The sequence below is a fragment of the Eretmochelys imbricata genome, chromosome 7 (genome assembly GCF_965152235.1).
Source record: "Eretmochelys imbricata isolate rEreImb1 chromosome 7, rEreImb1.hap1, whole genome shotgun sequence".
NCBI lineage: Eukaryota > Metazoa > Chordata > Testudines > Cheloniidae > Eretmochelys > Eretmochelys imbricata.
In genome coordinates, this window is record NC_135578.1 from 50,095,587 (window position 1) to 50,108,771 (window position 13,185).

Sequence of the window (13,185 nt, forward strand, 5' to 3'; positions counted from 1 at the left end):
AGGCTCTGGGGGTGGGAGTGGTGTATATACTCTTGTTGTGTGGATGTGCATACATAGTGACCCACGTGTGCCCTGTTCAGCACTGTGTAGTCTTATTTCCTCCCGGAGGCTTAACCTGGGGGACATAGAGGTTCTGTACTGTGGAGGCTGAGGCCTGGGCCCATCCAGTCCGAGCGGGGCTTTCCTGACTGTAGCGCTGGACAGTGGCCCCTTGCAGAGTTGTGTTCCCTTGCCCCGACCCTGAATTGACAGTTTGCAGAACTAGGGCTGGCCTTAGGGAAAATGGTGCCCTGGTCCCTGCTGCCTCCTCTGGCCCCTAACCCATCCTCCCTGAGCCTTGCTGTCTCCCCCAGCCCCCCATCGCCCCTGCATCAGCAGCTAGCAGTGCACATTTTACCATTTTAGGGTGGGGATGAGCACTGATTGGACAATAAGGTTCTATCAGGATAGCCTGATACGAATGTGGCTTCTGGAATAGAGTGGATCCAAGGCGATAAGATGTTTGGCACGTGGCTCATTGAGCCACTCTTCTGCTCCCACCCCTGATTGTGCTCCTCCCCCATTGCCCTGAGCTCCCTTCTGTGGCCTTGCACCCCAGTCCTGCCCCACTCCTTGTCTCTTTCCCACGGCGCCCCCCGCCCTTCACCCACAGCGCCCACCCTATAAGGCTGGCCCTGTGCTGAACTGTAGCAGCAGGGGGCTTTGTCCTCTTGGGGAGCACATGGTCCGCTCTGGTCTCCAGGCCCATTATAGTGCCCATCCCATGGAGCCAGCCCTGCCCAAGGAGACTTGCTCTGGGCTTGTTTTGTGCTGGGCTGTTTGGGCATATGGCGGTGGAAAGGGATTGGTTTTAGCTGCTGGTAAGCAGAGTCTGGGATCCTACTCTAGCACAAGAGAAGATTTTTCTAGTTTCCTGAGTCATTGCCCATTGGCAAAAATGTGTTTTACAGCTAAATGTTCTAGAGCACTCTGCACTTGTGAAGGTTCTAGATCATCCTAGAGGAGAGCTCCTGACAGCTCTAGGGCATCTCAGGCATCCAGCTTGTGAAGGTCTTGTCCTAGATCACATCACATGCTTGCCAATAAGTGATCTAGATTGCCACCACCCTGTTGAGGTTCTAGAGTTTCCAGTGTGAAACCTTATAGGGGCTATAGCAGAGGTGGGCAAACTACAGGCATCATGCCTGGCCCCTGAGCTCCCGGCTGGGGAGGCTAGTGGCCCCTCCCCTGCTGTCCTCTGTCCCCCACCCATCTCCCAGGCTTTCCAATAAGCCTGTCCTGCTGCTCTGAGCGGCATGGTAAGGGGGCGGGGGGAGGGAGGTTGGATAAGGGGCAGGAGGTCCCAGGGGGCAGTCAGGGGATGGGGGGCGGTTGCGGGGGGTGGTCAGGAGACCGGGAGCGGGGGGGGGGGGGTTGGATAGGGGGTGGGGTCCTGGGAGGTTGGGGGATCCTGGGAGGGGGGACAGGGAGCAGGGGGGGTTGGATAAGGGGTAGGGTCCTGGGAGGGTAGTTAGGGACAGGGGTCCCGGGAGGGGGTGGTCAGGGGACAAGGGGAGGGGTTGGATGGGTCAGGGGTCCCAGGGGGCCTGTCAGGATGCAGGGGTGTGGATAAGGGTCAGGGCAGTCAGGGGACAGGGAACGGGGGGGTTGGATAGGGGGTTGGGACCCGGGGGGGCGGTTAGGGCTGGGGGTGTCCCTGGAGGGGGCAGTCAGGGAAGCAGAGGGGTTGGATGGCTTGGGAGTTCTGAGGGGGGCAGGAAGTGGGAGGGGGCAGATAGGGGGCAGGGGCCAGGCTGTTTATGGAGGTACAGCCTTCCCTACCTGGCCCTCCATACCATTTTGCAACCCCGATGTGGCCCTCGGGCTAAAAAGTTTGCCCGGCCCTGGGCTATAGAGTGCTCCAGAAATATTGCATTCTGGTGGAATGCACAGTCTAGAGCTTGGATCAGGATCTGTCCCACCCCACCCCAGTTTAGGGTGCAGCCTTATCTAGTGCTCTAGTGAATGAGCCATTGGGTGCTGGTTAGATACCACTCTACCATGTGGTCACAACCGTGGGAGCCTGAACAACCCCACCCGATGCTTTAGTTCAAAGGCCTAGAAGTAGTCTTGTGAAGGCATTTGCCTGCCTGTTCCTAGGTGCAGGGTGCTTGCAGCACTGGCTATCAGTTCTTTGAAGGGTAGGGGAGAGCAGTCCAGATGAGAGCCCTGTGAGCTATGCTCACTTGACGAGAGCCCCTCAGGTACCCCCAGGGTCAGGCCTGGCCCATCAGCCCCCTGTGTCCCCTTCCCCTGGCCCCAAACTAAACACAGGAGGGAAGCCTGAGTCCCGCTGTGACGGGCCTGCAGAGTTGACCTGCCATCAGTGGGGCGTTCTCCACAGCTGCCTGCCCCAGGGCCCTCCCAGCCTGCGGTTTTCTGGGCTATGGTCCCACCACTCCAGCTTTACTTTCCCCTTGTCCTTGATTTGCAGCTGCATGTTTGTAGGGTTGAGTTCTGTCTATGAAACTTTTATTTCCACTACGACCACCCAGAAGCTCCTGTGTGATCGCTGCACTGTACCACTGGCAAATAAAGACCTTCTGAGGACAAACCGAGAAAGCACCAGCCATACCTGCTCTGTCTCTTTGTCTGCCCTGCCGATGAACTCTGCCCTTCTAGGGGCCAGTTCATACACCAGGCTGCTGCCAGGAGCAGATCCTCTAGCCAGCTGCCATGCATGCCTCTGTGCCTCAGAGCTGAGCTGGGGGAAGAGTGGGTGGGACACAGATGCTCTGGGGGCTGGAAGGAACAAGGGGTGGGGTAGGTAGAGGTGCAGCTAAGAGGAGGTTAATCACCGAGTCTTGGGGATTCCTCCTTCCCCCCCCCCCCGCCTCTAAAATCCAGCTCATCTGATCTCTGCTGTCCTGTGGGCAGGCACAGCACCCCCTCTGTCTGCTATGCACAGACTGCAGCACAGTCTGCTCCAAAAGGAGTTGGGAAACGGCTGGGAGCAAGCCTCAGAGCACCAGAGTGTCTGGCATGGCAGCAACTCCCCAGATGTTCTTCCCCCAGCCCTGGGCCAGGATGTGGCCCTGGAGAGGGGACCCCACCTAATAGCCACTGCATGCTCCAGGGATGAGGAGCAGATCCCCTAGTTCTCACTGATATCGTGCAATGGGGCCAACAGTCCTTGTGAATGGGCAAGGAAATGGGATCAAAAAGGAGGATTGCGATCCAATCATCGGCCACTCCCAAGCTGATGTTTCAGATGTTTCCCAGAATCCTTTGCACTGGTGCTCCCATGATGCTTCATTGGAAGGTCTGTGGGAAGCAGGATGGTTTGTTGGGTTCTCCTGGCATATGAGGAGACAAAGGCTTGAGACGGCATGCTACAGCAGGAGCCGTCTGTTAAACAAATGGTACATCATTACAAATGTAAGAGAGCTGGATGGTGTCAGGGTAGCTGGAGATTTTGGAGGATGAGTAAGGATCAGCTGGGACTTAACGTGCCCACAAAGCCAGGGGAGTCCTTGTGAGCACATGATTAGATGGTCCTGCTATAACGATTGGCAGTGGGACAGTTGGAGTTGATAATCAAATCACCATCATTAGGTTTCAGATTTAACACTGCCACAGAGATGGATGGAGCAGCTCACACCTCCCGGAGCTATGGTGTTGGGCTTTTTGCAGCCCTGGACACATGGCAGAGTCAGTGACACTCAGGCCACATTTGCCAGGTGGTGGGCTGGAAACAGGATTGTTTAATGGAAGGTGAGACTCTGCACCCAGTCCCCTAAGAAGAGACAAACCGTGTTCCATCCCCCAGGTCCCGCCCCTTGAGTCTGCAGGCCCTGCCCCGACTCACACGCCCCACCCCATGAGCGGGCCTTACAACAACGCACACCGCGCCCCTGAATGTGCGGCCCCCGCCCCACGCCCCAGCTGTGCGCTCCGGCCGGTCAGGCTGGGGCGGGGCTAAGACCCCGTGCTCCCGTTAGTCTCGCCCCAGAGAGCCCGCGGGGGCCAGGCGGGGGAGCAAGTGGAGGAAGCCGGCCCCGCCCCCTCCTCAGCCATGTAGCGCGAAGGGGCGGGCCCCGCGCCTTTCCCGGGGGCGTCATTTCCGGCTCATGCCGGAAGCCACCTCGGGATGAACCAGATTTGAACTGGTAACGCGATGCGAACCGGGGCGACCTCCCGCTCCGGGACCGAGCCCATCTCCCGCGAGGGCCCCGTCGTCAGGGGGCGGGGGATGGCTGGGGCAGAGCGGGAAGCCGGGCGGGAGCTGGCCCGAGTGCCCCGCTCGGGCTGCCCGCCGTTTCCTCGGCGCCCTGTCCCGGAGAGAGCCGCTGCCGCCTACACCCGCGCGTCCGCCCAGCCAGGCGGGCCCCGACCCGGGCAGCCTCCAGCCTGTGCTCGGCGCGAGTCCCCGGCTCGTTCCCTGCTGCAGCCTCCAGCGTGACAGCTGCTGTGACCCCGACGGGACGCTGGGCTCGGGCCCCGGCTCGCGCTGGGAGCTAGCGTCGCCCTTCCGGGCTGGCTGCAGTCTGGGGGGGCACGTGGCTCCCGGTGGGACAAGTCTCTACAGCCACTAGGGCAAAGTCAAGATTCTGCCCCATCTGGGTGTATCGTGCTGGGCACAAACACGTCGTGTGGGCTGGATGTATCCTGGGGACAGTATGTTTGACACCCGTGCCATATACAGCAACATCTTAATCCCCACCCATGCCTGGCCATGAGTACCATGAATAGCAGCATGCCATGCATGCCCTGCATATTATACCCGACAGTGCCTTCTGTGCCATCCCTCTGACCTGCCTGCAGCTCATAGTGGGTCCCCCCGTGCCATCCTAAATGTCAGGTTATGCCCTGTGTATAGCAGCCTGGCCCCTATGCCAGCTAAAGATCCAAGCTTGTGAGGCTGTTTGGTGTTGGTTTGGGAGACAGCCCCGCTGAGGCTGGTGTGTTCATCTCTCCTTGCATAGGCCAAGGAGAGGTGCTTCCCTGGTTGTGCTGTGGCAGCCTCTTGGATGTCAGTCGGAACAATAGAGGATGCCTATCCGTGCCCACTGTACCATCTGCTCGGATTTCTTTGACAATCACAAGGATGTGGCAGCTATCCACTGCGGACACACCTTCCATCAGGAGTGGTGAGTAGACATGAACAGCATGACAGGTAGTGGTAAAAACATGCATCTCCTTCAACTGCTGAGTTAATATGTCTTATGATGATGTGAGTATCTCTAGCGAAACAGAGGAAGTGCCTCTCCAGTGTTTTGTTCTTGTGATAATCTCTTGTCTTTCTGCATTTCAGTCTCTGAACTCTTCAGCCTCCTCTTCTCCAATCCTGCTGTTTGCAAATGTTATAGTTGAAGGGGATGAACACAGACATAAGGATGAGCACAGACATTAAAAACCATGCACCTTATGCCTGGCTGACCCTTCTTGCTTTTTGAAGGGGTGGTTGACAGATTGTTAGTTGGCCATCATCATAGTCCAGGTTTCTGAAAGTTGGGCTTTTCCTGTTTCTGAGAGATGGAGAACTAAAATAACAAGAGGTTCTGTGGGTTGGCATGGAGCTACGTTGGTATAGTTGTGTATTAGGAGCACTGGAATTGCAGGGGAGCCGCAGATCAGCATTGAAGGCTGTGGCAGAGTTGTAGTGCTGCTGAGGGCTGTAGTAGGGAAGCGGGTGCAGTTCTGCCAATGCAGTGCAAAACTGAGCAATGTGGGAAATTCTGCACGGTTCTTGACTAGTTAGTGCTGATTGTAGCTAGGCAGATTGAGTGCCTTATACTCAAAAGTAGTAAAAAGTACTTAATTTGTCTTAATGTTGTTTTTTGTAACATGGCATCCTTGAAGGCTCTCAGAGTGCTTTTTGAATATTAAAGTCCCACAGTGCCACTGTGAGGTGGGTAGATATCTCACCTCTTCATTTTAGTGATGAGGAAAAGTGAGGCAGAGTGGAAGTTAACTTTCCAAGCTTACAGTAAGCCAGTATCCGTTTGGAAACAGGAATCGAATCCTAGTCCTGTGCTGTTAATACTCTGAGACTAAAGGAAATGTGGATTAGGCCCATCAATATACAGACTTCAAGATACGTTTTTTCCCTGTGATGTTAAATTGAAACTCATTTTTTTTTTCATTAAAATGGAGAAATGCCAAACACACTAAATATGTCTGTATGCCACAGGCTCTCCCCTCTTGAGCCATATGTTAAAGAAGCTTTTTTCATGGTGACCCAAACTAAGATTCTGTACCAGGGCCTAGTGTCACTTGTTGGCTCATATGATTCTCCTTGGGAAGTCTTACTTCTGAGTTTCTCTTGACTGCCAGACAAATAAATAACTCTGGTAACTGAATATCCTCTTTCCTCTTAGCAGCTTCCTTCCCTTGTAGAAAACACCTCTGCTGTTCAAGTCTTTCTCGTCTCATTTCTTCCTTCCATCTTTTGTGTTTTGTCTGTTCTCTCTGTCTTCCACAATTCCCTCTCTCTCCCCTGAACCTCCTTCTCACAGTGACCCTTCTTCTGGCTAAGGGTATGGTGCTTGGGCTTCCTTGATTGATTTTTCACTTTGTTGGAGGAATATGCTAGAGTGAAATAGGGCTGAAACTTGCAATGTTCTTGAACTCTGATGCAGGTGCTGCTCCCTCCCCCTTCACGCTTGTCCCTTCCCCATCTGTGGTCTTGGTTTCCTTGCCTTCTCCATCAGAGATGATACCATTGTGTTGCTTCTACACAAAGTGCTTGTCTATGCGCTTCAGCAGGAGCAGGCTAAAGACAAAACAATCCTAATCAATTCCATGCTTTTGCTGGAGTTCCTTTGCAAGTGATTTGAGCTGGAGGCATGTGCTCTTCCTGTGGGATCAATTGAGTGTGTGGGGGGAGGGGGGCAGAGGGGACATGTTTTACCAGGGTGTGCTCATCCACATCAAAATGAATCACCCTGGCGATGGTCACTGACTTTAATGAAAAGAACATCTGGGGATCGCTTTGCTCAGTAATGGTTTGGCGGGGGGGTAAGGGGAACTGTGCCCTTTGGATATGACTGGCTAAGCTATTTGTTTTGCTGCCAGTAATCACACAGTTCTTAAGGTGCTCTGAAGACCCAATTCCTAACATCAGACTGCACAGTCTTCTCCACATGCTGTTCTCCTGGGGAGCTTAAAGCATGTCCCAAACATCCTCCATTTGATAGAAATTATTCCTCTGCTTCCTGGTAGGTTAGCAATGTAGCCCTTGGTTGACAACCTTTAGAACAGATGATCTTAAATTCTAACAATTCACTGTATATTTTTTTCTCTTTCTCCCGCAGTCTCATCCAGTGGTTTGACACTGCTCCGAGTCGGACTTGTCCACAGTGTAGAATCCAGGTAAATCCTTAATCCTGAATAAAACACTGTATTTCTACATCCCAGTGCTGTCTACCAGCACTGTCAGAGCTCAGGCCTGAGGGCACAGTGATGGCTCACAGAGGCGTTGATGGCATGCAGAGATTGGCTGTCACCTCTCAGTCACCATCAGACTGTGCTGGACGTCACTACTTACACTCTAGCAGAGAGGCTAAGGAGTGAATGGGCCATGGAGACTGAAATCCTCCTTCGAAGCCTCTCCAGGCCAGATTGGGGCACATTGGGAAGCATGTTTTGCTACTGCCAGGCCTTCAGGGCTTTTACTGTGGCAAAACTTCACTAGCACTAAATGGAAAAGGGGTGGAGGGAGCTAGGAAATAATCTAAGCCTGAGATTTTTATTACAGTACTTCCTAGCTTCCCCAGCTGAGATCAGGACACTGCACATACACACAGTGAGAGACAGTCCCTGCTCTGGAGCACTGAGCCTAAAGAGGGGAAAAAAGACAGCGGGTGGGAGACAGGAAGGATTATCTCCCTTCTACAGATTAGGAACCAAGGCACAGAGATTCAATGACTCACTCATGGTCACCCAGGGAGTCTGGGCAGAACCAGGAACTGAACCCAGCTCTTCTGAGTCCCAGTCCAGTGCCTGAACCCCAAGACCATATTTCTTAAGTTAGTCTGGTTCTTGTGCCTCACGTTACAGTGATTATCAAGATTGGGGGTCTTGGCTTGTGCTAGGCTGTATTGGCTGTACTCTGAGCTGAGTTACATGGAGGAGTCAGTTCGCAGCCAGCATGTTAATTTTATAGGTGTGCTCCTGTCTTTTTCTTTTCTTTCAAGGTCTTGGCCCTTGTTTCTTCCCTGACTTGTTGATTCCCTGTATTCTTCACCGCCTCTTACATCTCTGGGTTACCATGGAGTTAGTCACAAAATAACATCTTATGTAGCAGTAACTATGCAATTAGCTGGTGTCATGACTGCATATAATACTTAAAACACAAAGCTGTAACGGCATGGGGGAGGTGGGGAGAGCTACTGCACTCAATTAGAGCACCCTCTGCATACAGAGAGCAGCACGTACTTCTGTGTTTGGATTTGGCACTGGGTGAGTTCAGCATCAGCTGCTGGGTCTGAGCTGCCAAAGAATGAGCTGCTCTTGACTCAGAAATGCCTGAGTCTTTCTGTCATAATTCCAGGATCTTGCCTGGAGTGATGGCTGTAAATCTCAATGCTTGGGTGACAGATCCAAAACAGGATTTCACCATAGAGATGCCAGCTGTGTGAACTGACCTCCACCAGCCATACCACACATTAACATCTTGTGATGGGACAGTAACCTTCTCCCATTGTAGCTGTCTGCCTAGCAGGAAAGGCTCTCCCTGCATTTTCACGCTCATGACTCTCGTCCTTTTCCATGTCTTACCTAGGTCAGCAAAAGACACATCATCAATAAGCTGTTCTTTGATGTTGCCCTGGAGGAGCAGACATCACTGGATGCAGAAAGCCTACAGGTATTCTGATTGAGTTCTCTTAACAGCAGCCTGGAGCCACAGTCTGTCCCAACAGCTTCTTTCAGTTACTGGTGGAGTCTCTAAACAGTCCTGGGTTTCGAAGGTGGATGTTGGTGTTTTCTCCTGTTTGCCTCTCTGCTTTCTGTCCTTGTCCTCGCCACTGAGGTCAGCTCAGCTCTTCCTGCTGAACACCTTCACGTGGTGCTTCACGTGGTCCCTGCTTTTCTTTCAAATGAGGAAGCCATCTCCACCCCTTCGCTACTTCCCCTTCACTTGTCATCTTCCCTGAAGCCCTTCCCATATGTTATAACTGTTCAAACTCCTGTTCTTGAGGCTTCTTGATTGTTGTGGAAGGCTGGGAGACAAAGCTTTCCTGCAGCCTGGTGTGGAGGGAGTCCTGAGTTCTATCAAGCCAGTCAGCAAACCTTAGAGAACCTGGGCATAGGAGGATGATCCTCTAACTCTCCTGGGGAAGGGCCTATTAAAGGTACACTCAATTTGTTCACTTTATGCATTTAACAGTCCTCTGTGTTTAGATGAGTGTCATGGACTCGCAGGTCATACCCGCTCTTGGTCCCGTACAGTCCCTGGGGGAACCCGTCAGTGTGACAGCCCTCCTTGGGGGTCCCCTCTCTCTCGGGGGTTAAGCCCCTCCGCCTCCTGGAACCACACCTCTCTAAGCCTTAGCACGCCTGTCTCTTGCCGTGGGCCCCCTCAGGGACTTCACTCACTCTGGACCCCCAGAGCCTCCACTCCCAGAGGAAATAATGCAACCCGTTCTCTAGACAGGAGTGACTCTCAGTCAGCGTAAAACTGGAGGGTTTATTGAGCATCTGAGTACAGCATAGGAAACTCTCAGGGCCCTCAGCACAGTACATCTAAGTCTCTCCTGCATCCAGGTGGGCTCTGCCTGCTCTCTGTCTCTCTCTCTCCAGCCTCAAGCCCCTGTGCTTTCCAGCTGAGCATCTGATATCCCCTTCCCCAAGCCCCACCTTTGTCCATTGTCTTCTATCCAGCTAAACAGGGTCGTCTGGGCCTCCTCTCAGCCGTCCTTTGTTCCTCTCTGGCTGGAACCAGCTGGTCAGGTCACTGGGGTCCTCTCTTCGCAGCCCGTTGTCCTCCCACTGGCCAAAACTGGTTGTGACTCCCGAAATGGGCCTCCAGGTCACCAGTCGCTGGGGTATCCATTCTCCAGGCCATTGGCTGGGGTCCCAAGTTCACTCGCTGGTCCTGCTTAATAACAAACTCTCTCTTCTATCACCTCAGTAAACCAGTAACACTCAGGGAAACTGCATCCCCCTCCTTGGCATGCAAACCATTGGAAAAAAAAAACAATAAAACCCCCCACTTCATCACATCTCTCTCTCCTTCAAGTCTGAACTGAGCAGGACTGACCTTAGGGAAGTTCAAGGCCTTCGCCCCATGATAAAGCATCGGCTATAACATTGGCACTCCCCCTCACAAAGCTAGGACCACGTCATAACGCTGGAGGAGCAGGCTCCATCTCAGCAGCTTGGCATTAGCCCCTTTCATTTGGTGCAGCCATGTCAGGAGCGAACGGTCAGTGTACACAGTGATGCGCTGCCCAAATAGATATGGCTGCAACTTTTTAAGGGTCCACACCATGGCCAGGCATTCCTTCTCTATGGCCACATAGTGCTGCTCCTGGGGCAGCAGCTTCTTGCTCAGGTACACAATGGGGTGTCTCTCCCCCTTAGTATCCGTTTGCATTAGCTTAGCACAGCACTGCACCCAGCCCAGTGTCTGAGGCATCGGTGGACACCAGGAAGGGTTTGTTAAAATCTGGGTTTACCAGCACCAGGCTTTGGATGAGTGCCCCATTCAGCGCACAGAGAGCCTTCTGGCACTGATCAGTCCAGACCACCTTGTCCGGCTTTCCCTTCCTACAAAGCTCCATGAGGGGAGCTGCCAGGATAGCACAAAGTGCTAAAGTGTGGCACAAACCTCTGGTAGTACCCCTCCATCCCAATGAAAGCCTGGACCTGCTTCTTAGTCTGGGGAGTGGGCCAATCCTTGATTGCCTCCACTTTGGCCAGCTCTGGCTTCAGGTGGCCACTCCCCACCTTGTGGCCCAAGTATGACACCTCTGCCATCCCCACCCGTGCACTTTCCAGCTTTTATGGTCAGTCCTGCATCCTGGAGGTGACCCAGCACCCTCTTCACCTTGGACACGTTCTTCCCAGGTCTGGCTAAAGACACAGATATCATCAATATACACTAGAGCAAAGTCCTCCGTCTCCCTTAGTAACTGGTCCACCAAACGCTGGAAGGTGGCAGGTGCCCCCTTGAGGCCAAAAGGCAAGACCAGGAACTCGAAGAGCCCTATTGGGGTGGTGAAGGCAGACTTTGCCCTGGCCTCTGGGTCCAAAGGCGCCTGCCAGTAGCCTTTGGTGAGATACATGGTAGTGAGGTACCAGACACCCCCCAACTTGTCTATGATCTCATCGGTCCTACACATGGGGTAGGCATTGGACATGGTGATCGCATTGAACTTCCAATAGTCCACAGAGAACCGGATCGACCCATCCTTCTTGGGGACAAGCACCACGGGAGAGGCCGGGGCTGGAGGATGGCTGGATCACCCCTAAAGCCAGCATATCTCCGATATCTCTCTCTCTCTCTAGGTCCTGGGCTGTTTTCCCAGTGACCCTAAATGGTGAACACGTGATTGGAAGGTTGGCTCCCATCTCCACCTGGTGAACAGCCAGGTTAGTGAGCCCAGGCGAGTTGGAGAACAGCTGCCAGTATGAATGCAGCACCTCTCTGATCTAAGCCTGCTGGGCAAGGGTTAGCTGGTTTGAGAGGGGAATTGATTCCAGTGAGGGGTCAGCCCCTACCTCAGGGAGGAGTCCCACCAGGGGATCCTCTCCCTTCTCCTCCCACTGCCCACACACAGTGAGCACCAACTTCTGCCTGTCCCAGTGGGGTTTCATCATGTTGACATGGTACTCCTGGTGGCGCTATGCGCGATTGGACAGTTCCACTACATAGTTCACCTCATTAACCTATCTGATGACCTTGAAGGGGCTGTCCAAGGCAGCTTGGACCTTGCTCTTCCTCACAGGGATGAAAAGCATCACCTGGTCCCCAGTAGCATAGGAGCGGGCACCTGCTGAGCGATCGTACCAGACCTTCTGCTTCCTCTGTGCCCTGGCCAGATTTCCCCAGCCAAGCCAATGAGCTCCACAAGCGTTTTCCCAGAAGGTCAGTACATACTCCACCACTGATTCTCCATCGGGAGAGGTCTTCCCCTCCAACTCGTCCCCCATCAAGTCTAGAGGTCCCCTTACCCTACTCCGATACAGCAACTCAAACAGGGAAAACCCTGTGGATTCCTGGGGCACTTCCCTGTATGTGAACAGCAGGAGGGGTAAATACTTGTCTCAGTCTTACGGGAGCTGGTCCATAAATGCTTTCAGCATCATCTTTAAGGTCCCGTTGGACTGAAGGTGATATGCTGAGGCCCAGGTGTGTCTGACCTAGGGTGACCAGCTGAAACGGACAAAATATCGGAACAGATGGGGGAAGCAAAAAAAAAGGCGGCCGGAGCAGCCAAAGCCACAGAATCGGGACAAATGGTGTCCTGATCGTGCATCTGTCGGGATGCAGGACAAAGAACTAAAAATCAAGACAGTCCCATCTGGTCACCTTAGTCGGACCCCACACTTCTCCCACAAGCACTGGAGTAGGATTGACATGAAGTTGGACCCCTGGTCTGTAAGGACCTCCTTGGGGAACCCCACTCTGCTGAAAATGGTCAGCAGAGCATCTGCCACAGTGTCTGCCTCAATCGAGGACAAAGCCACCAACTTGGGGTAGCACGTAGTGAAATCTACCACCACCAGAATGCATTTCTTCCCCGACCAGGTCACCCTGCTGATGCCCTGATGCCTTTCAAGGGGAATATTGTGGGCCAAGAACAACAGTCTGCGGTGGTACCTCTGGGGAACCACCAACTGCCTCCTGGCTTTCCAAGCTTCAGTTTGCCCCGAACCAACCCATTCCTGGTACAGGACTCCCTTCTCCCACAGGAATCTCTCCTGGTGGTTATCCCCCTGGGATCCTGCACCGCTGTGGCCAGCAAGCCTTCTCCAAGGAGGGATCCTCCTGCAGCTTCATCTGAAATTCAGCTGCTGGGTTTGAGGGTACAGTCCTGGTTGGTGGTGCTTCAGTTTCCCCACCTTGGGATGGAGGCTCCAGCCCCAGCCCTGTCAAGCCCTACCCTCAGTGCTTTGGTCCCCCCACTTCCGGAGGTCCTGCATTCCGCTCTGGCGCCAGGTAAGGACCAGGGTGCTCTGAGTACCATCCATCCAGTT

The 13,185-nt window shown here is 53.6% G+C and overlaps 1 protein-coding gene across 11 annotated transcripts in view; it reads left to right on the plus strand.

Annotated features, from left to right (window-relative positions):
- The first annotated feature begins 4,098 nt into the window (after positions 1-4,098).
- The window catches only part of TRAIP (TRAF interacting protein), a 61,867-nt gene continuing 52,780 nt past the window's right edge, over positions 4,099-13,185 (plus strand). For 10 of the 11 annotated variants that reach the window (XR_013346636.1, XR_013346635.1, XR_013346634.1 and 7 more), the window contains exons 1-4: positions 4,113-4,148; positions 4,965-5,129; positions 7,296-7,353; positions 8,765-8,848. Coding sequence is in view for 8 of the 11 variants with exons in the window: in XM_077821640.1 (XP_077677766.1) it covers positions 5,032-5,129; positions 7,296-7,353; positions 8,765-8,848 (240 nt within the window). In the remaining 3 variants the exon portion in view is untranslated. Of the gene's footprint in view, positions 4,149-4,964; positions 5,130-7,295; positions 7,354-8,764; positions 8,849-13,185 lie in introns of all 11 variants that reach the window. The other variant, XM_077821637.1, reaches the window with a different exon arrangement.